This window comes from Piliocolobus tephrosceles, chromosome 8 (genome assembly GCF_002776525.5).
Source record: "Piliocolobus tephrosceles isolate RC106 chromosome 8, ASM277652v3, whole genome shotgun sequence".
NCBI classification, from domain to species: domain Eukaryota; kingdom Metazoa; phylum Chordata; class Mammalia; order Primates; family Cercopithecidae; genus Piliocolobus; species Piliocolobus tephrosceles.
This window is the reverse complement of record NC_045441.1, coordinates 80221431-80245600: the sequence shown is the minus strand read 5'-3', so window position 1 is coordinate 80245600 and position 24170 is coordinate 80221431. Positions and strand designations below refer to the sequence as shown.

Genomic DNA, 24170 nt, shown 5'->3' with positions numbered 1-24170 from the left:
TCGCTTGACCCATGAGTTCAAGTCCAGCCTGGGCAACATTGAGAGTCCCTGTCTCTTAAAAAATCAAACAGAAAACTAAATGGTAACGATATCACTTACAATTTTTTGTCCTTATACACAGCATAAACAACCCTGTTTAAAAGTAGGATTTCATTAACAGGGTTGACATAACACAGACTCTTTTTTAACTTTATGATAGCTAGCCTGAAATCACTTTAGTAAGACAGATGTTTTTGTAATCAGCCTGAGAGAAAATTATGGTGCAAACCACATCAAAATATTATAACTTAAGTCCATTAAGAATGTCAGCAAGTTGGGCATGGTGGCTCATTCCTGTAATCCTAGTACTTCATGAGGCTGAGGCAAGAGGATAACTTGAGTCTAGTAGTTTGAAACTGGCCTGGTGAAAATAGCAAGACCCCGCTTCTACAAAAAATTTAAAAATTAGCCAGGCATAGTGCTGTATGCCTGTAGTCCTAGTTACTTGGGAGGCTGAAACGGGAAGATCAGTTCAGACCAGGAGATTGAGGCAGTAGTGAGCCAAAATCACACCACTGCACTCTAACTTGTGCAACAGAGTGAGACCCTGTCTCAAAAAAGAACAGAAAAACAATGTCAGTGGGTCCTTGTAAGTAACCTCTTGTGGTTAGACTAACATCTGTGGTTAGACTGCCATAACTATCTATGGCAGTCAGTTATGAAAACAAGGTGAAACAGGACGTTGATGAGGATGACAAAATACATTTCAGTCTCATCCTCTTCAGAAACAAGTTGGAATTAAACATGTCTAGGGTGGTGTTGCCTGGGAACAGATTAGGGGCACCCCTAAATATAAAGGCACTTTATATTTATATATTACACTTTATATTACTTATACCTTCTATAAGTAAATATACGGATTAGTCAGATCAAATATAATTTTTTCCTTCGTTCAGATAAATTTTTTGAAGTTGATTTGGAAGCACCAATTTCTATAAGTTCATAGTTTTCAAATGTGGAAAAGACTGCTTACAAAGTGTAAGAATTCTGCCAATGTGTTTTGAATTCTTATTTTGAAAAAGTTGCCTGTAATAATAGTCAATTTTTTAAAAAAATAAATCTAGCACTTACTATTTTCTTTTAGTTACAAGAATTTGAAGCTGCCATTAAACAAAGAGATGGCATTATAACCCAGCTCACTGCTAATTTACAACAAGCAAGAAGAGAAAAGGATGAGACAATGAGAGAATTTTTAGAGTTGACAGAACAGAGTCAAAAATTACAGATTCAGTTTCAGCAAGTAAGTGTTACTAATGCAACAAAATTCATTAGTTTTTTAGTAATGAATTTTAAAAATTCAAGAACAAATCTACATTTGTTGAAAAGCCATTTCTTATTATATCATGTATGAAAAATTAGTGAATATGTGTTGCTGTGTTAACCAGGAATTTAATTCATATTTCTTAAATGGTTTTCTACTAATATTTCCTTTGTATTTCCTCCCTGTCTCTATTTTGAAATCTTACAAATCTTATAAGGTTGATTGAGGGTATTTCTGCAGAAATTAACCTGTAGTCACATCCTACCTTTGCCAATTCTGGTATGGTTTATTTTAGTTAGGTTCTAAATGATAATAAGACTAAATATATTCCATTTTCTTTTAATTAGAGCCACAGAAATCTAATTGCATTAATCAGAATTTCTGATGGCAAGTAGCAAAACAATTTGAAATAGCTTAAGCAAAAGGGAGGTATTTAGTGTAAGGATTCAGGCTGTTTCCAGAGCCCAAGGGCAGAAATACAACCAGGCCTCTGAAAGGGATTGGAACTACAAACTGGAAAGCCACGGAGTATTTGGGAAGTACTGTCTTTGAGGCCCCACTTTTCTTCCCATATCTACCTCAGTCTCAGGAGACCTAGCTTCTCTGCTGTATCATGCAAAAGCTTGGGTATACCTATCTAGTTAGCCAAGGTAGCATGTTTGCTAGGGTCTCAAGCCTGCAAAGTTCCCAGAGAGCTATTGCAGGCACACCCCAAAGGTGTCTATTTCCTAATACAGTCACTTCAGAATTTAACATTTTGAGGTTTCTATTTTCAGTTACAGGCTAGTGAAACTCTGAGAAACAGCACTCATAGTAGCACAGCTGCAGACTTACTACAAGCCAAACAACAGATCCTCACTCATCAACAGCAGCTTGAAGAACAAGACCACTTACTAGAAGATTATCAGAAAAAGAAAGAAGACTTCACAATGCAAATTAGTTTCTTGCAAGAAAAAATTAAAGTATATGAAATGGTATGTTTATTTTAAGGAAGTCAGCTAACTTGTAGAAGCTTTACAGTTTAAAGTTTTTTATGCAAGTGACTTTTTTTGTTAGGCACATGAATCACAAAATTTCATAATAATTTAAGCTCTTTGCATAAAAGAGCATAATAAATTAAGCTCTTTGTGTAATTTATTTCAAAAGCAAATGGGAATCTCAGTAATAGAGTTTTTAAGATAGTAGTCATTACTGAGTTCCCTAAAAGTGATCAACCTATGTTAAACTGAATTAGCAGGAAAATCTGAATTTATAACGATAGGTTTTTTTGTCATTAATAATTATTTCCACTTATTTTAGCCATGGTTGTGAAATTCAGAAAATATTTTCACAACAGAAAGAAATTTTATGGATTTTAATGAGAAAAAAAATCGAATGTAGTCAGTTCTCTTTATTTACATAAGTTATGTTCCATAAACTCAAGTTTCTGGGAACATTTATTTAGCAAATAAGTTCTCTGGTGGGGGGTTGGTGGAGGAAGTATGTGTCTGTGTATGGGTGTGTATATTTTACATATATGTATATCACATTGATTATAATCTTAAATCACAAAAACTACTCATCCTGGAAGATTGTTTCTTTATTTTTTAAAAGAGAACTCAAGTTTCAGAAGTGACTTGCCTGAGGCCGCCCCACTAACAGGTGTCAGACTGGGATTCAGATCCTGTCAGTTGCCCCAGAGCTGGAGCTTCCTATAGTATACTGCACTGCCTCGGGTCCTCTCCATCCCTCTAGTCCTCTCTATAAGGGATGAACAAGGCAGTGTGGTCACCTTGTTTGACCTCAGCTAAAAGTGTATGTCCAGTAACTCAAATTTTTTGTCACTCTGTGCACACATACAAATGACTGAAAGCACCATGAGCATTGATTTGGGGGTTACAAATAAATTTTAGCTCACAAATATGGAATCTGCAAAGAATGAGGATGGATTGTACATGCAATATAATACTTTTTATAAACTTAAGAGGTTCTTCTGCAAGATATTGAGAAATTACCAAGACGAGTATTGTTTGGATAATAGTAATAGTAGTAATTAGCATTTATTAAGTGCTTACTGTGTAATACACAGTATTCAAAGCATCTTACACATATTAACTCATTGAATCATCACCATAGGCCTGTGCAATAGAAGTACCATTATCATTCCTATTTTCTAAATGAGGACACCAAGACAAAGCAAGATGAGGTAAATTGCTCTGGTATACACAGGTAGTAAGTTGATAGAGCCAGATTTCAAATCTAGGTTGTCTGACTCCAGAGACTGCTTTTAAATAACAGGGAGTGTACAAATTGGAGACGATGAAATTATGAAAAATACGTGCTTTACAACTATAAGGTAATTTAAAAATAATTAGGTAAGTGTTTACAGAACACCTATTTTTGTAGCAGGCCCTTGAAAGAAATACAGTGAGGCTTAAAGTGTGCCCTTTTCTTCACTGGAACTCATGGATTAGTAGGAGAGCTATGGCATGTACAAAGGACACCACAAAACCAGGATAAATGTGGGCCAAAAGTGCTTTGAAAGTTCTGAATAGGTCTGGCTTCATGAGGGAAGAGATTCAGGGTAGGCTTTAGTGGAGGAGTTTCTATTTCAGTTAAGTTTATAAGTTGGGACAACTCCTTTTTAATTGTATTTTGTTTCCCCAGCATTTGGTCTAATGCATGGAACATAGTAGCTACTCAATACTTACTTCGTAAACAAGTGGATAAATTAAGGATCTCAACTGATAGAAATGGGGAGAACATTTTAGGCAGAGTGTGGAGTAGGCATAAAGACTTAGGACAAAACATGTTAAAAATCAGTAAGGATCAAAAAATGGTGTAATTTATCTAGAAACAGTAGTCTTTGAAGGTTAATCTTTTCAGGAGGTAAGAGTAGAAGGATAATCTAGGGCTCGGTGAGAAGAGCCTGGAGATTGGATTGTATTATATTTACTCTGTGGGCCATGTAAATTGAGATTATCTAAAATTCAAGTAATTCATTTTTGTAGGGGGAATAACCTTTGTTTATTTGAATGTAACAAGAATACTTTTATCAATCTGTTTTTCACTATATACATATTTTTAAAATTTTTATTCTTAAGAAAATGAATCCCCCCGAGTAATAGTTCTGTTGGCAGCTGAGGCATTAGAGTCAGCTAAGGCATTAGGGTAACAAATGAAATGGTCTTTGTTCCTAGACCAGTGGTCCCCAACCTTTTTGGCACCAAGGACCAGTTTCGTGGAAGACACTTTTTCCACAGACTTGGGGGAGGAATGGTTTGGGGATGACATCAGGCATTAGTTAGATTCACATAAGGAGCTTGCAACCTAGATCCTTCACATGGACAGTTCACAATAAGGTTTGAGCTCCTATGAGAATCTAATGCCGCAGCTGCTCTGACAGATGAGCTTACTGCTCACTTACCTCCTGCTGTGGAGCCCAGTCCTTAACAGGCCCCAACCGGTACTGGGTCTGCAGCCTGGAGGTTGGGGACCCCTTCCTTACACAACTGTGTCGATGATCAAGAGCTCATTCTCATTGTCCTAATCCTGCAAACTTCCCATCGTGCCATAGCATATTATTCCCCACCATCTCAGGTGTATTTCCAAAAGATAGTGTATTCAACCACAGGGCTTTTTTTTTTTTTTTTTTAAAGACCACAGAATATAAGTGGTTTAAAACCATGCACTTTGAAATAAGTGATACTAAGAAAAATAAACCATAAGGTTGTGTTGTTTAATGGTTGAATGAAGAATTATTGTTGGTTGTTATTATATCAGGTGTTGGACAATTTTGAATTAAATGATGCTGTTTTATGAAGGCCCCCCTCCCTTACAGAAATCAGGAAACAGAAAAGTTAGATTTTATAACATTAACATTTTTCAAACTTAGTTACTTATTTAACAGTTTAACTGGAATTGACCACCATGAACCGATTTTACTTTCTCATAGGCTCCAAATGTGTTATAGATTTCTTTCTAGTATGTAAATATATTATACTTGTATATATTAATAGTACAGTAAGAATAAAATGCCTTAATAGATGATATTTTATTTTAGCATATTCTGTGAGATAGAGGAAATAATATTATCTTTATTGTACGGATGAAAACACTGGGATTAAAGGAGATTAAACTGATTTACTAATATCCTGTTGTAGTGCAGAGTTTGAAGTAAGAAGGCTCAGGACTTGGTAATAACATGGTAATATTGGGTGGGATATGTGATACCAAGACAAAAGCTGATAGAATTTTGTCCAAGAGGCTGCATAGGATAACATTCATTGCCTTGGTTAATTTGTATAGTACAGAATCTGGCCTTCAACTTGTAGGTTCAGAAGTCTGATTTTTTTTTTCCTCCTGTCAACTGAGACGAGCTACCTCAGAAGTGAACTCAGATTTTCCAAGTTCACGAGGCTAATTTTTTTGTTTGTTTTGAGACAGAGTCTCGCTCTGTCTCACAGGTTGGAGTCCGTGAGATCTCAGCTCACTGCAACCTCTGCCCTCCAGGTTCATGTGATTCTCCTGCCTTAGCCTCCTGAGTAGCTGGGATCACAGTCGCCCACCCTTATACCCAGCTAATTTTTGTATTTTTAGTAGAGACGGGGTTTCACCATGAGGCTAATGTTTAAAGCTTGAATAAGATTATTAATTTAGAGTGAGAAATCATTATCACAGGGACCTAAATATTTCAAGTTCATTGGATTTTTATATTATTTCCATGGGCAAATGAATTTTAAAAGCCAAATAATAATTATAAAGTTAGTTAGTGACCATGAGATCAAAATGTTTTAGAGGAATCACATGTTCAGGGGCATTAGGCTGAGATAACCTGATCTATCTCTCTCAGAGTAGGAATGATCATGCCTATAGATGGGAATTCTTAAATGCTGTTTGCTACAACCCCTGACGTTTCTTTCTACATTAGGTAATGTTTTTTCTAGAGCGACCAGAATTCTCAAAGGCTGTATTTGAATGGGCACTGCCAATATTTCCCTCTGAGGCTTTTCTTTTTCTCAGCCTTGATGTTTCTTCTTTAGATAAGTTAATACATTCATTCAAGGCACCTTTGAGTCCTGTTTGCCTGGAAATCCTGTCTCCTTAAAATAATTTTACTTACCTACTTATGTTCTGATCCATTCTGTAGATTTCATGTATTTATTTGTTTTTGAGACTATAGCGCTCTATTACTTACAGAAGCAACTAAGTCACTGAAGCAAAACTTTGACCAAGGGCCTCTGCTTGACTTTGTCATGCTGAAGTAATCACGATAACAGATATGCCTTCACCTGTGTCTGCGCTTAGCCTTGTCTGCGTTCCAGAATAGAATCCCAAATAAGAACTGGGGGAGAGTATCTGCTTTGCTTTCAAAACTCTGTTTAAACCAAAAGTTTAGGACCAAGTTGATATGCCATAAATGGTATAGTTGTCTTAGATGTCACTTGAGGTTCAACCTTTTAAGCATTGCATATCTCTAAATTTCTAACTGACTTAAGAGCCCAGGACTGAAGTTAAGACAGACCGTTAGGAATCTGTTTTTGTTGTTTTTCTTTTTCCATAGCCCTTGCCCATGACACACATTGAAGTCACCAGAATACATGTGAGGAACTTTGATTTGTTTTTATCTTTCTGAATGTGGTTAGAGTATATGCAGTACTTTAGCTATAGAGAATACTAAATATTTAGAATGTTGATCAGTTAATAAGAAAAATGAGAATATAACAGTTTGGAGACATCTAAAATCAGACTGGGTTTTTAAACTAAAAATTTTAATCACAGAAATGTTAAGAGAAATTTCGTCTAAGAGGGCCGTAACTACTATAGTGTTTGCTCGCAAGTCATGTTGGGTACACGAGTTCTAGGTCTCATTATTGTGGAAAAAATTGAGGGGCAGGACCAACATTTACTTTTTGTAGAATTTTTTAAAAAGGAAACTTCTATCAATCTTTTGGTAGTTAGATGAAGCGGTATAATTTGCCAGAAGCTAAAAATGTCATTCTTACATTTTCATTTTTTTCCCTAAAGGAACAAGATAAAAAAGTAGAAAACTCAAATAAAGAAGAAATACAGGAAAAGGAGGCAATCATTGAAGAATTAAACACAAAAATAATAGAAGAAGAAAAGAAAACTCTTGAGCTAAAGGATAAATTAACAGCTGCTGATAAATTACTAGGAGAATTACAAGAACAGTTTGTGCAAAAGAACCAAGAAATAAAAAATATGAAATTAGAGCTGACTAATTCTAAGCAAAAAGAAAGACAATCTTCTGAAGAAATAAAACAGTTAATGGGGACAGTTGAAGAACTTCAGAAGAGATATCATAAAGACAGCCAGTTCGAAACTGATATAGTACAACGAATGGAACAAGAAACACAAAGAAAGTTAGAACAACTCCGAGCAGAGCTGGATGAGATGTATGGGCAGCAGATAGTGCAAATGAAACAAGAATTAATAAGACAACACGTGTCACAGATGGAGGAACTTAAAACACGACATAAGGGAGAAATGGAGAATGCTTTAAGGTCATATCCAAATATTACAGTTAATGAAGATCAGATAAAGTTAATGAATGTGGCAATAAATGAACTGAATATAAAATTGCAAGATACTAACTCTCAAAAGGAAAAACTCAAGGAAGAACTAGGAGTAATTTTAGAAGAAAAGTGTGCTCTGCAGAGACAACTTGAAGACCTTTTTGAAGAATTGAGCTTTTCAAGGGAACAAATTCAGAGAGCTAGACAGACAATAGCTGAACAAGAAAGTAAACTGAATGAAGCACAAAACTCCCTTAGTACAGTGGAAGATTTGAAAGCTGAGATTGTTTCTGCATCTGAATCCCGAAAGGAACTAGAATTAAAACATGAAGCAGAAGTTACAAATTATAAGATAAAGCTTGAAATGTTAGAAAAAGAAAAGAATGCTGTGTTAGACAGAATGGCTGAATCACAAGAAGCTGAATTAGAGAGGCTGAGAACACAGCTTCTATTTAGTCATGAAGAAGAACTTTCCAAACTGAAGGAAGATTTAGAAATTGAACATCGAATAAATATTGAAAAACTTAAAGATAATTTAGGCATTCACTATAAACAGCAGATAGATGGTTTACAGAATGAAATGAGTCAAAAGATAGAAACCATGCAGTTTGAAAAAGACAATTTGATAACTAAGCAGAATCAATTAATTTTGGAAATTTCGAAGCTAAAAGATTTACAGCAGTCTCTTGTAAATTCAAAGTCAGAAGAAATGACTCTTCAAATCAATGAACTTCAAAAAGAAATTGAAATACTCAGACAAGAAGAAAAGGAAAAGGGTACACTTGAACAAGAAGTTCAAGAATTACAACTTAAAACAGAGCTATTAGAAAAACAGATGAAGGAAAAAGAGAATGATCTTCAAGAAAAATTCGCACAACTTGAAGCAGAGAATAGCATTCTTAAAGATGAAAAGAAAGCCCTTGAAGACATGTTGAAAATAGATACTCCTGATAACCAAGAAGAAAGATTGATTTTCATAGACTCCATTAAGTCCAAATCCAAAGACTCTGTCTGGGAAAAAGAAATAGAAATACTTATAGAGGAAAATGAGGACCTCAAACAGCAATGTATTCAGCTAAATGAAGAGATTGAAAAGCAAAGGAACACTTTTTCATTTGCTGAAAAAAACTTTGAAGTTAACTATCAAGAGTTACAAGAGGAGTATGCTTGCCTTCTCAAAGTAAAAGATGATTTAGAAGACAGAAAAAATAAACAGGAATTAGAGTATAAAAGTAAGCTTAAAGCACTTAATGAAGAGCTTCATTTGCAAAGAATAAATCCAACTACAGTGAAAATGAAAAGTTCTGTCTTTGATGAAGACAAAACTTTTGTAGCAGAAACATTGGAAATGGGTGAGGTAGTTGAGAAGGATACAACAGAACTCATGGAAAAACTTGAGGTAACCAAGCGAGAGAAATTAGAGCTGTCACAGAGACTAGCTGATCTTTCTGAACAATTGAAACAGAAACATAGTGAGATTAGTTTTCTAAATGAAGAAGTTAAATCTTTAAAGCAAGAGAAAGAACAAGTTTTATTGAGATGTAGAGAGCTAGAAATCATTATTAACCACAACAGGGCAGAAAATGTACAGTCATGTGATACTCAAGTAAGCTCTTTATCAGATGGAGTTGTGACTATAACAAGCAGGGATGCTGAAGGATCAGTTTCTAAAGTAAATAAAAGTTTTGGTGAAGAATCAAAAATAATGGTGGAAGATAAAGTTTCTTTTGAAAATTTGACTACTGGAAAAGAAAGTAAGCAAGAACAGTTGATTTTGGATCACTTACCATCTGTAACAAAGGAATCATCACTTAGAGCAACTCAACCAAGTGAAAATGATAAGCTTCAGAAAGAACTCAATGTACTTAAATCAGAACAGGTATGTTTACTTATTTACATATGGTAAAGCACGATGAAAATGTACATTTCGGCCAGGCACAGTGGCTCACACCTGTTGTAATCCTAGCACTTTGGGAGGCCGAGGCTGCTGGATCATAAGGTCAGGAGATCGAGACCATCCTGGCTAACTTGGTGAAACCCCGTCTCTATTCAAAACACAAAAAATTAGCTGGGCCTGGTGGCGGATGCCTGTAGTCCCAGCTGCTGGGGAGACTGAGGCAGGAAAATGGTGTGAACCCGGGAGGCAGAGCTTGCAGTGAGCCAAGATCGCGCCACTGTGCTCCAGCCTGGACAAGAGAGTGAGACTCTGTCTCAAAAAAAAAAAGAAAAAATGAAAATGTACATTTCACACTAAGGTTTCACCTTCATAAAACATAAATTCATATCCTTAGAAGAGAATGAAAATGAACCCTCTAATGTAATTTTAACTTGGGCCTATCATTTAAGTATTTTTTTTTAACCATTGTTGGCTTTCTTTCAATCTATGTTGTATATTCTGCTCAGGAAATAAAACACACTAATGGATTCAGATTTTCTCTGGAAAGACAAGAGTTTGTATAACTTTGTGGAGAATCTCATCATTAGAAAAGTTACTAATTTCATTTTATAATTTTTGTTACAATCTCAAAGATTTGTTTCAGTTTTTATTTCATAGTGATGTTTTCAAGTCTCCACAACTGAAAATGAACTCCTAAGCTTTTTAGTAGTCTTTATAGTTGTTAGGTGGTTATGAAATTATATTTTCCTGGAAGAAAGAAAACCCCTTGATTTAAGTCCTAGAGTTTTTTCAGAGTCTTTGTTATACCTGAAGGGAAAAAAACAGTATTAACTCTAAATATAGTTAAAGAATTATATGTATATAATAACAGATCACTCCTGATAATTTATATTTGCCAGACACTGATATTAAAATAACAGGAAAATTCTGCTATCTACAGTGTAATGATGCTAACTAAAGTTTTATGTGTTTCTTCATTTATCTAACAAATGTTTATTGACTCTCTTGGCAAGTACGAATATAGTGGCCAACAAGAGAGAAGTTTCTGGTCTCAAAGAACATGTATTTTAGTCAGGGAGGCAGGTGATTAATGAAACAAGTAGGATAGTTAGAAATAGTGATAAATTCTATGAAGAAATAGGATAGAGAATGATGGAGAGAGAGGGTAATAACAACATTAAATATGGTGGTCAGGAAAGGTCTCTAGGAGGAATTGACATTTCAACTGAGATCTGAATGACATTGAAGTTAGAGCAATTGTAAAGACATGAGTAAGTTTAAGAACAGAATGAAGGCCTGGGTAGTTGCGTTTGAGAGAGCAGGAGAGTGGAAGAAGAGTTTGAAGGAGAAAGAGACCAGACCTTGGAGAATCCTACAGACTTTGGAAGTCTTTGGAAAATTTTCTCTTTTTATTCCTAAATATATCATATTTGTGATCTTATGTCAAATGTCGAGATATTTTATATTTATGAGTTTTATCAAATGTAGAGATATTTTATATATTTAATTGCCTAAATAGCGTCAAGAAATTCAAATTGCTTAACAGTTTTTTTGTTTTTTTTTTTTTGAGACCGAGTCTCACTCTGTCACCCAGGCTGGAATGTAGTGGCGTGATCTCAGCTCACTGCAACCTCCACCTCCCAGGTGCAATCAATTGTCCTGCCTCAGCCTCCTGAGTAGCTGGGATTACAGGCATGTGCCATCACGCCTGGGTAATTTTGGTACTTTTAGTAGAGACAAGGTTTCACCATGTTGGCCAGATTGGTCTCAAACTTATGACCTTAGGTGATCCAACAGCCTCGGCCTCCCAAAGTGCTGGGATTATAGGTGCGAGCCACTGCGCCTGGCCAAATTGCTTAACTGTTAGTGTTCTGTTAAATGTCTGGAATTGTTTTCAAAACCATAATGTGTGGCAGTTACTTGTGAAAATGTCACACATCTTTTAATTTTTTTCAGAAAGCATTTTTGGAAGAAGACCTGAATTTGACCCTGAGCTGTCAAAATGGTCAAATTTTCTTAGTAAGAATTCTAATTTTCTTTCTTTCTTTCTTTTTTTTTTTTTGAGACAGGCTCTCACTGCTGTCCAGACTAGAGTCTCATGGTGCAATCACAGCATCCTGCAGCCTTGACCTCCTGGACTCAGGTGATCCTCTTACTTCAGCCTCCTGAGTAGCTGGGATTACAGGCATGCACCACACACCCAGCTAGTTTTTTGTATTTTTTGTAGAGGCAGGGATTTGCCATGTTGCCCAGGCTGGTCTCAAACTCCTGGGCTTAAATTAAACCATCTTCTTGACTTGGCCTCCTAAAGTGCTGGGATTATAGGCATGAGTCTTTGTCCCCAGCCAGAATTCTATTTTCTCTAATAAAGAGATACTAACACTTTGGGAGGCCGAGACGGGCGGATCACAAGGTCAGGAGATGGAGACCATCCTGGCTAACACAGTGAAACCCCGTCTCTACTAAAAAAATACAAAAAACTAGCCGGGCGAGGTGGCGGGTGCCTGTAGTCCCGGCTACTTGGGAGGCTGAGGCAGGAGAATGGCGTAAACCCGGGAGGCGGAGCTTGCAGTGAGCTGAGATCCGACCACTGCACTCCAGCCTGGGCAACAGAGCAAGACTCCATCTCAACAAAAAAAAAAAAAAAAGAGATACTAAAAAGATACTTTTGATGGCATTCAGATACCCTCTATGTGACATTGACTACATAAAGTAAAGGGGAGCAAGCCTGTAAACTTCCTGCTCATTCATCATTACCAAGACAAACCTCTTTATTGATGGGAAGGGAAGTTCACAGAAGAAATCGAGCAGTGACTTACACAATGGTAACACCTAAGAGCAGCCTAAATATGCTTGAAATAATGTGGATGCCACAAAAATATCTCATATATACTTAGGAAGTTTAGGCAGAAGGAGAAAAATAAAAACATCATAGAAGTCTTTTCAGAGTTGGGATGCAAGGAAGAAGGAAGAGTGACAGGAATTTTATAGATACTGATTAATTATTGATGCTGGGAGAGGTCATAGAATGAAGTGTATGTGTTTAAACTAGAAGATAATTATTAGAATCAAAAGAGATACCGGAGCTTAGAAACTACAGCAGGAACCACTAAAATAATCAGCTCCTTGAGAGCAGGGACCCAGTCTCCTGTATCTCTAGTGCCTAGAATAATGTCTAACACATGATAGGCAGTAAATAATTTTTTTAAATGAATGAATGCATGAATAAAAGGGGGGGAATAAATAAAGCCCACTTATCCAGAACCAACAGTGAAATAGCACAGGCCTTCATGTTAGAGTCGGGAAGATCAGAGTAGCTTTTGTCACTTGCTGTTGCGTAGGTCCTAACCGTTGCAAAGACAAAAAGATACATGGTATGATTGGAGAGAAAGATACTTAATTGTCATAATTCACATGTATAATTAAATTAAAAAATTAAACATGAGAAATGAAATTCTTTTTTTTTTTTTTTTTTGTAAACGGAGTCTCACTCTGTCACCCAGGCTAGAGTGGATCTCAGCTCACTACAAATTCAGCCTATTGAGTAGCTGGGATTACAGGTGGCCACCACTATTCCTGGCTAATTTTTGTATTTTTAGTTCAGATGGGGTTTCACCATGTTGGCCAGGCTGGTCTTGAACTCCTGACCTCAAGTGATTTACATCTTTAATGTAAAATAAATATGAATAAGCCAATGTAAATAAAATTGTAGCACTTTAATGAAGGATAAGAGACTTGAATAAATGAAAAGTCTCATTTCTGAGTGGGAAGATTTGAATATTGTAAAAATCCAGGTTATCTCTAGATGAATCTATAATCCTTATGTAGTTCCATTCCAACTCACAATGAAAAGTTACTGAAATTCAGCTTAGTAATTGGTGCATAGTTTATCTGGAAGAAGAAATGCACTAGAGTCAAGAATATTTTTGAAAAACACAGAATAGTAATTGCTGTATAGTTGATCTGAAAGAAGAAATGCACAAGAAGAGTCAAGAATATTTTTGAAAAATGCAGAATGCATTTAATATGATATGTTGAATAATTTTTATCCTTACATGTACTGATTTTATAAATATTGAAAATGAGTTAAGCTATTAGTTCTAGAAGCTAGAATATCAGAGCATGTAGACTTAAGAAAGGTAGAAAGAAGGAAATAATAAAGTTAAGAACAAAATAAGCAAAGTTAGAATAACCAAAACAGGAAGAAGAGTTTTCAAGGATTTTGAAAGTTTATTATTTGTAAACACTAGTGGCTGGGCATGGTGGCTCACACCTGTAATCCCAGCACTTTGGGAGGCTGAGGTGGACAGATCATGAGGTCAGGAGTTCAAGACTGACCTGACCAACATGGTGAAACCCCGTCTCTACTAAAAATAGAAAAATTAGCCGGGCGTGGGAGCATGTGCCTGTAATCCCAGCTATTTAGAAGGCTGAGGCAGGAGAATTTCTTGAACCCAGGAGACAGAGGTTGTAGTGAGCTGAGATTGCGCCACTTCACTCCAGCGTAGGTGACAGAGCAAGACTCTGTCTCGAAAAAAAAAAAAAAAATACTGGTAAAGTATTGGACTTTCAAGAATATGGGCCAGTGGGTGCGGTGGCTCACACCTGTAATCCTAGCACTTTGGTAGGCCAAGGTGGGTGGATCCCAAGGTGAGACCAGGAGATCGAGACCATCTTGGCTAACACGGTGAAACCCCATCTCTACTAAAAATACAAAAAATTAGCTGGGCCTGGTGGCATGCTTCTGTAATCCCAGCTACTCAAGGGGACTGAGGCAGGAGAATTGCTTGAACCCAGGAGGTGGAGGTTGCAGTGAGCCAAGATCGCACCACTGCACTCCAGCCTGGGTGACAAAGGGAGACTCTATCTCAAAGAAAAAAAAAAAGAATATGGGCCAGGCATGGTGGCTCACGCCTGTAATCCCAGCACTTTGGGAGGCTGAGGCAGGTGGATCACGAGGTCAGGGATCAAGACCATCCTGGCCAACATGGTGAAACCCTGTCTCTACTAAAAATTCAAAAAATTAGCTGGGTGTGGTGGTGCACACCTGTAGTCTCAGCTACTTGGGAGGTTGAGGCAGGAGAATTACTTGAACCCCAGAGACAGAGGTTGCAGTGAGCTGAGATCGCGCCACTGCACTCCAGCCTAGCAACAGAGCGAGACTCTGTCAAAAAAAAAAAAAGAAGTAGAAGACTATGATCAGGGAAAAAAAGACATAAACCAAATGAGGCTTGGTGCAGTTGCTCGCACCTATAATCCCAGTGCTTTGGATGGCTGAGACAGGAGGATTGCTTGAGCCCAGGAGTTCGAGACCAACCTGGGCCACATAGCAAGGTGCCTGTCTCCACAAAAAATTTAAAAATCAGCCAGATATGATGGCATGTGCCTGTAGTCTCAGCTATTTGAGAGGCTGAGGTAGGAGAATCGCTTCACCCCAGGAGTTAGAGGCTGCAGTGAGCTTTGATGGCACCATTGTACTTCAGCCTGGGTGACAGAGTGAGACCCTGTCTCTAAAACAAACAAAATCAAATGAATGAAAATAAAAACATAAATATAGATACCATAGAGATTCATACAAGAATACTATAAATAAATGTCCATCAATAATTTTGAAAATAGAGATGAACTGGATGGTTTTCTGGAAGAATATAAACTACCTCAATCAACTCAAATAGAAATACAAAACCTGAATAAACCAATAACCATTAAATAATTTGAAATCATAGAAGTTTTCCCTCTCTCCTCTCCTCCAACCAAAAATATTAGACTGAGACCATTTTACAAGTGGGTCTTACCAACTCAACCAATATGTAATTACCTAATAAAATAGGATTAAAGAGAGAGAACTAGAGGGAAGAAAAGAAGGAAAGAAGAAAGGTAAGATAGACAAAAGAAAAACCCAGTTACCTTATGAGACTGGTATAATATTGATACGAAGACCTGATAAGAACAATACAAACAAATTAAATCATAGATGAATCTTACTTATGAGTGGTTGTAGAAATCCTAAATAAAATATTAGCAAATTATTCTAAGAATGGAAGAATAATTCAATATCTGAAAAATCTATTAATGTTAACTTCACATTCATAGATAGCAGGAAAAAATCCATATGATCAATTTTATTTTTTATTTTGTTTTGTTTTTGAGATGGGATCTTGCTCTGTCACCCAGGCTGGAGTGCAGTGGGACAGTCACATTTCACTGTGGCTACAACCTCCCAGGCTCAAGTGATCCTCCCAATTCAGCCTCGCAACTAGCTGGGACCACAGGCACATAGCACCATGCCCAGCTAAGATTTTTTTAAAACATTTTTGTACAGACAGGAGGATCTTGCTGTGTTGCCCAGGCAGGTCTAAAATGTAGGGGTTCAGTCAGGGTGGTGGGAGATAAAGTTATAGGAAATAGACACAAACCTTCTTGGAAGGCTGGGAGGTTTGCATAGCTTCAGTGAAAGATTTGATTGAAGGCAGGTGAATTCTCTTAAAAGCTTAGGACGTAGGTACATAGTAATGTAAGGGAGTTTATCTAAAGAGCTTGTTTACTCATGTGGTCCTAAGACAGACCTTTGATCATTTGCAGGACTGCTGTCTCTGGGGAGGATGACCAGATTACCCACAAGTGTGTTGACTCAAAGCCTTTGTCATTAAATCTATGCTGAATAAATGCCCACAGGGCCAGCTAGTCAGGGCATGCGGCTGCTGCAATTCTTTCTGTGAGCAGCCTGGCCCCCTAACCACTCTTTTACTGAATACTGGTGTCTGAGTATGTTATTCATCCGTTGTGCAGCCTAAGTCTACGGATCAGACCCTGGCACTTTAACTCCTGGGCTCAAGCAGTTATTCCACATTGACCTCCCAAAGTGCTGGGATTACAGGAGTGAGCCATCATGCCTGGCCTTATTTTATTTTTTTAGAGACAAGTTCTTGCTCTTGCTAGGCTGGAGTGCAGTGGCATGATTATAGCTCACTGCAACCTTGAACTCCTGGACTCAGGCAGTCTTCCCATCTCAGCCTCCTAAGTAGCTGGGGCTACAGGCACATATTACTGCCCCTGGCTAATTTATTATTTTTTTTTTAGAGATGGGGTCTTTTTATGTTGCCCAGGCTGGTTTTGAATTCCTGGACTCAAGCGATGCTCCCACCTGAGCCTCCTGAGTAGCTGGGATTATAAGTACAAGTTACTGTGTCCAACCCATATAAGCATTTTAATACATACTGGAAAAGAATCCATAAAAAAAAACTAATAACTCATAACTTTTTTTCAATGGAGAAAATCCAGAATAGAAGGGAAATTTCTTAACCACAGTAATTGTTTTCATTAAAACATTTAGCAGATAACATTTCTAATAGTGAAATTTAGAAGCATTCTCCTTAATATCAAGTAAGTATAGAATAAAATATGATAGAAGCATTCCCATTAAAATTGAATATAGAATCAAGTGTAGGATACCTACTTTCAACATTACTATTTCAACATTGCTTTGTAGTTCCTAGCCAATGCAATTTGATAAGAATAAGAAATGAGATAAAGAATATGAAAACTTCTTTATGAATAACAAAATAAACCCTACACAAGATGTTTTGAACTGTTGTCAAGAAAATTATAAAACACTGACGCATGTAAATACCTCACTATATGGCAATATGTACCATATTCATAGTGGAAAGATGTAAAGAAAAATGTCAGTTCTCCCCAAATTAATCTCTGTATTCAGTATATTTCCAGTCATAATTACAAAGAAATTTTTCATGAATCTTGAAAAACTGATTGTAAAATTGATACAGACAAGTAAATACTCAAGAATAATCAACAGAGTCCTAGAAAAATGTATTGCATCTGATAACAAGATTTACTACAAAATCATGATAGACAGTATGGTTTGATGCTAGGATGGACAAATAGATCAGTGGAGCGTAATGGAAAGCCCGAAACTCATTGAGATCCTTGTGAAATTTTAATGTATAGGAAAGAGACCCTACAAGTCAACTTTTATTTAGTAATACTTAGTGAGCCTCTACTGCATTCTACACGCTGTTTTAGTCCCTGGTGATATAACAGTGAATAAAAACAAGTAGTGGGTGGGGTACAGTAGCTCATGCCTGTAATCTCAGCACTTTGGAAGGATGGCTTGAGCCCAGGAGTTTCAGGCCAGCCTGGGCAACAGAGTGAGACCTCATCTTTACCTAAAAATAAAAAGTTAGCTGGACATGGTGGCATGCACCAGTAGTCCTAACTACTTGGGAGGCTGAGGTGGGAGGAGCGCTTGAACCCAGGAGGTCAAGGCTGCAGTGAGCCATGATTGCACCACTGTACTCCAGGCTGGGTGACAGAATAAGACCCTGTCTCCAAAAAAAAAAAAAAAAAAAAAAAAAGCATTTATTAATTTGGGGTGTGAGTACATAAATGTTGGTTACTTCATTATTTCCATTTTTGTACATTTAAAATATTTTAGAACAAAAAAAAGAGTCATGCCAGCTATACCAAAAATATCACAATTTAATATAAAACTGAGGCAATGAAAACATTGTGCTACTTTCCTTGAAAAAGAAAAGTAGATCAATGCAACAGAGTGAAGACAGAAAAAAAATTAGACTTCAGTTCTCTTATGAATTTTTAAACTCTTGTAGTCAGTATATGCAAAAAATTGAAGTTAAGTTATTTGATTTGTCATTTAAAAATATTATAATGTTTACATATGTTTACTTTAAGAATGATTTAAGGCTACAGATGGAAGCCCAACGCATTTGCCTCTCTCTGGTTTATTCAACTCATGTGGATCAGGTCCGTGAATATATGGAAAATGAAAAAGATAAAGCTCTTTGCAGTCTTAAAGAGGAGCTTATTACTGCTCAAGAGGAAAAGATCAAGGAACTTCAGAAAATACACCAGTTAGAGCTACAGAATATGAAAACTCAAGAAACAGGTAAAATGATTTCTGACTTATAAGTACCATGATCCAAATAAGTATTGGATAGAGCCTACCATTCTATAATTTTTTCCTTGTCATAGAACCCACAGAGGAAGGTGATTTCCAGTTGTTCATATAATCACTAGGCATTCATTTAAGTGCTTGAGAAAGCTGAAATCATTTTCCAATAGGAAGTCACAATCCATTGAGAAAGTATATATAAAATAAACAATTTCTCCAGCAGAAGAATGAATAGAAAGAATGGGAGGAGAAAGGAGAAACATCTAGTGCTTCCTGGCAGGATGAGTAGGGTGAGGTGGGAGACAGAGTAGTGGGGTTGGAATTCTAAGGGAGGCTCTGGAGTCCTTAGAATTGAGGTGTAAAGGTACACCCATTTTGAAAAATTGAGAGTTCAAGGTGTGTGAGAAAGTAGTTGGGGGTATAGCTGGAGAGATTGGCAAGAGCTTGATTAGAAAAAGTTTTATTCTGAAAGAAGCATGTATAAGCCTTATGCTGTTGGTGATAAGACCTACTGCAGGGTTTATTAAATAGAGTAACACAATATGGTTTTTATTTTATGATGACACCACTGGGGTGAGTTGGGGGAGGTGAGATTAGTGATTAGAACACCAGGTAAGCAACTAAGGCTGTCGTTTCCATGAACACTAAGTATTAACTAAATGTTAATGAGGATGGAAAAGAAGTTTGCATTCAAAAGTAGAAATTTGAGAACGGCTTAAATAAGAGTGCAAACTTTTAAATTTCAGGAGTGCTTTGGGTTTTAATTTAATAAGATTTTAAGCATGTAATATTTTTATTGATGTCCTCTTGAAACAGGTTAGTGTTTTTCAAACTAGAGGCCAATTAATAGGTCCATTAATGGGTGGTGAAGTCAGTTTAGTGAGTAATGATCAACATTTAAAAAAAAATAACAAAGTATAGTAGAACAGAAAACATTGGAGTACATGGCACTATAGTAGAACAATAAATATTGATTTCTGAGATTTTTATTTTAGTTTTACATAGATGTATGTAATAGGTTATGATATATGATGCGTTTTTTTCATGTTGGGTTGTAGTAAAAAGAAGGCACTGCTTTGTACCATTTTGTGGATAGAAATGGAAAATCTCACAAATTTTCTGAGACAATGTTAAGCAATGGAAAATAACTCAAAGAAATAAAGAATTTAAAATGATTCTTATTGCAGGGGAGTTTCCAGTTGAAACATAAGTTAAATATTATCATAGTTCTTAAGTATGTAGATTGAATCTCTTAATCCATTATCTGTTCTATTAGGTGATGAAGGAAAGCCTTTACATCTGCTCATTGGAAAACTTCGAAAGGCAGTGTCTGAAGAATGTTCTTATTTTTTACAGGTAAGATGTTTAAAAGTACTTTTATGGCCAGGTGTGGTGGCTGACACTTGTGATCCCAGCACTTTGGGAGGCTCAGGTGGGCAGATCACTTGAGTTCAAGACCAGCCGAGCCAACATGGTGAAACCTGGTCTCTACGAAAAAATACAAAAATGAGTCCGGCGTGGTGATGTGTGCCTATAGTCCCAGCTACTTGGGAGACTGAGGCATTGGAATCGCTTGGGCTTGGGAGGCAGAGGTTGCATTGATGAGTGGAGATCATGCTACTGCACTCCAGCCTGGGTGACAGAGTGGGACTCTGTCTCAAAAAATAATAATAATAATAGATTTTAAAAAATAAATAAAAAGTACTTTTACACAAGGAGTGCTAAATTATAAGTTGCTACTAATTTGATGATCACCCAGCCTAGTTTTCTCCACTACCTTACTTCAGAACTGTACTTAGAAAGTATTCCTGAGTTTTTTTTTTTTTTTTTTTTATACTTTAAGTTCTAGGGTACATGTGCATAACGTGCAGGTTTGTTACATATGTATATATGTGCCATGTTGGTGTGCTGCACCCATCAACTCGTCAGCACCCATCAATTCATCATTTATATCAGGTATAACTCCCCTATGCAACTCCCCCCTCCCCCCTCCCCATGATAGGCCCCATTGTGTGATGTTCCCCTTCCCGAGTCCAAGTGAGCTCATTGTTCAGTTCCCACCTATGAGTGAGAACATGCGGTGTTTGGTTTTCTCTTCTTGTGATAGTTTGCTAAGAATGATGGTTTCCAGCTGCATCCATGTCCCTACAAAGGACGCAGACTCATCGTTTTTTATGGCTGCATAGTATTCCATGGTGTATATGTGCCACATTTTCTTAATCCAGTCTGTCACTGATGGACATTTGGGTTGATTCCAAGTCTTTGCTATTGTGAATAGTGCCGCAATAAACATACGTGTGCATGTGTCTTTGTAGTAGCATAATTTATAATCCTTTGGGTATATACCCAGTAGTGGGATGGCTGGGTCATATGGTACATCTAGTTCTAGATCCTTGAGGAATTACCATACTCTTTTCCACAATGGTTGAACTAGTTTACAATCCCACCAACAGTGTAAAAGTGTTCCTATTTCTCCACATCCTCTCCAACACCTGTTGTTTCCTGATTTTTTAATGATTGCCATTCTAACTGGTGTGAGATGGTATCTCATTGTGGTTTTGATTTGCATTTCTCTGATGGCGAGTGATGATGAGCATTTTTTCATGTGTCTGTTGGCTGTATGAATGTCTTCTTTTGAGAAATGTCTGTTCATATCCTTTCCCCACATTTTGATGGGGTTGTTTGTTTTTTTCTTGTATTTTTTTTAAGTTCTTTGTAGATTCTGGAAATTAGCCCTTTGTCAGATGAGTAGATTGCAAAAATTTTCTCCCATTCTGTAGGTTGCCTGTTCACTCTGATGGTAGTTTCTTTTGCTGTACAGAAGCTCTTTAGTTTAATTAGGTCCCATTTGTCAATTTTGGCTTTTGCTGCCGTTGCTTTTGGTGTTTTAGACATGAAGTCCTTGCCCATGCCTATGTCCTGAATGGTACTACCTAGATTTTCTTCTAGGGTTTTTATGGTATTAGGTCTAACATTTAAGTCTCTAATCCATCTTGAATTAATCTTCGTATAAGGAGTAAGGAAAGGATCCAGTTTCAGCTTTCTACTTATGGCTAGCCAATTTTCCCAGCACCATTTATTAAATAGGGAATCCTTTCCCCATTTCTTGTTTTTGTCAGGTTTGTCAAAGATCAGATGGTTGTAGATGTGTGGCATTTTTTCTGAGGACTCCGTTCTGTTCCATTGGTCTATATCTCTGTTTTGGTACCAGTACCATGCTGTTTTGGTTACTGTAGCCTTGTAGTATAGTTTGAAGTCAGGTAGCGTGACACCTCTGGCTTTGTCCTTTTGACTTAGGATTGTCTTGGCAATGCGGGCTCTTTTTTGGTTCCATATGAACTTTAAAGCAGTTTTTTCCAATTTGGTGAAGAAACTCATTGGTAGCTTGATGGTGATGGCATTGAATCTATAAATAACCTTGGGCAGTATGGCCATTTTCACGATATTGATTCTTCCTATCCATGAGCATGGTATGTTCTTCCATTTGTTTGTGTCCTCTTTGATTTCACTGAGCAGTGGTTTGTAGTTCTCCTTGAAGAGGTCGTTTACATCCCTTGTAAGTTGGATTCCTAGGTATTTTATTCTCTTTGAAGCAATTGTGAATGGAAGTTCATTCCTGATTTGGCTCTCTGCTTGTCTGTTACTGGTGTATAAGAATGCTTGTGATTTTTGCACATTAATTTTGTATCCTGAGACTTTGCTGAAGTTGCTTATCAGCTTAAGAAGATTTTGGGCTGAGACGATGGGGTTTTCTAAATATACAATCATGTCATCTGCAAACAGGGACAATTTGACTTCTTCTTTTCCTAACTGAATACCCTTGATTTCTTTCTCTTGCCTGATTGTCCTAGCCAGAACTTCCAACCCTATGTTGAATAGGAGTGGTGAGAGAGGGCATCCCTGTCTTGTGCCAGTTTTCAAAGGGAATTTTTCCAGTTTTTGCCCATTCAGTATGATATTAGCTGTGGGTTTGTCATAAATAGCTCTTAATATTTTGAGGTACGTTCCATCAATACCGAATTTGTTGAGTGTTTTTAGCATGAAGGGCTGTTTAATTTTGTCAAAAGCCTTTTCTGCATCTATTGAGATAATCATGTGGTTCTTGTCTTTGGTTCTGTTTATATGCTGAATTACGTTTATTGATTTGCGAATGTTGAACCAGCCTTGCATCCCAGGGATGAAGCCCACTTGATCATGGTGGATAAGCTTTTTGATGTGCTGCTGAATCCGGTTTGCCAGTATTTTATTGAGGATTTTTGCATCGATGTTCATCAGGGAGATTGGTCTAAAATTCTCTTTTTTTGTTGTGTCTCTGCCAGGCTTTGGTATCAGGATGATGTTGGCCTCATAAAATGAGTTAGGGAGGATTCCCTCTTTTTCTATTGATTGGAATAGTTTCAGAAGGAATGGTACCAGCTCCTCCTTGTACCTCTGGTAGAATTCAGCTGTGAATCCATCTGGTCCTGGGCTTTTTTTGGTGGGTAGGCTATTAATTGTTGCCTCAATTTCAGAGCCTGCTATTGGTCTATTCAGGGATTCAACTTCTTCCTGGTTTAGTCTTGGGAGAGTGTAAGTGTCCAGGAAATTATCCATTTCTTCTAGATTTTCTAGTTGATTTGCGTAGAGGTGTTTATAGTATTCTCTGATGGTAGTTTGTATTTCTGTGGGGTCGGTGGTGATATCCCCTTTATCACTTTTTATTGCGTCTATTTGATTCCTCTCTCTTTTCTTCTTTATTAGTCTTGCTAGCGGTCTGTCAATTTTGTTGATCTTTTCAAAAAACCAACTCCTGGATTCATTGATTTTTTGGAGGGTTTTTTGTGTCTCTATCTCCTTCAGTTCTGCTCTGATCTTAGTTATTTCTTGCCTTCTGCTCGCTTTTGAATGTGTTTGCTCTTGCCTCTCTAGATCATTTAATTGTGATGTTAGAGTGTCAATTTTAGATCTTTCCTGCTTTCTCTTGTGGGCACTTAGTGCTATAAATTTGCCTCTACACACTGCTTTAAATGTGTCCCAGAGATTCTGGTATGTTGTATCTTTGTTCTCATTGGTTTCAAAGAACGTCTTTATTTCTGCTTTCATTTCGTTATGTACCCAGTAGTCATTCAGGAGCAGGTTGTTCAGTTTCCATGTAGTTGAGCGGTTTTGATTGAGTTTCTTAGTCCTGAGTTCTAGTTTGATTGCACTGTGGTCTGAGAGACAGTTTGTTATAATCTCTGTTCTTGTACATTTGCTGAGGAGTGCTTTACTTCCAATTATGTGGTCAATTTTGGAATAAGTGCGATGTGGTGCTGAGAAGAATGTATATTCTGTTGACTTGCGGTGGAGAGTTCTATAGATGTCTATTAGGTCCGCTTGGTGCAGAGATGAGTTCAATTCCTGGATATCCTTGTTAACTTTCTGTCTCGTTGATCTGTCTAATGTTGACAGTGGAGTGTTGAAGTCTCCCATTATTATTGTATGGGAATCTAAGTCTCTTTGTAAGTCTCTAAGGACTTGCTTTATGAATCTGGGTGCTCCTGTATT

The 24170-nt window shown here is 37.1% G+C and overlaps 1 protein-coding gene across 9 annotated transcripts in view; it reads left to right on the top strand.

Annotated features, from left to right (window-relative positions):
- Nucleotides 1-24170, top strand: part of AKAP9 (A-kinase anchoring protein 9) — a 177085-nt gene that overhangs the window by 51273 nt on the left and 101642 nt on the right. For all 9 annotated transcript variants that reach the window (XM_023226720.2, XM_023226722.3, XM_023226721.2 and 6 more), the window contains 5 exons: nt 1124-1279; nt 2077-2274; nt 7307-9694; nt 18425-18638; nt 19921-20000. In XM_023226720.2, the coding sequence (XP_023082488.2) occupies nt 1124-1279; nt 2077-2274; nt 7307-9694; nt 18425-18638; nt 19921-20000 (3036 nt within the window). The remainder of the gene's footprint in view (nt 1-1123; nt 1280-2076; nt 2275-7306; nt 9695-18424; nt 18639-19920; nt 20001-24170) is intronic.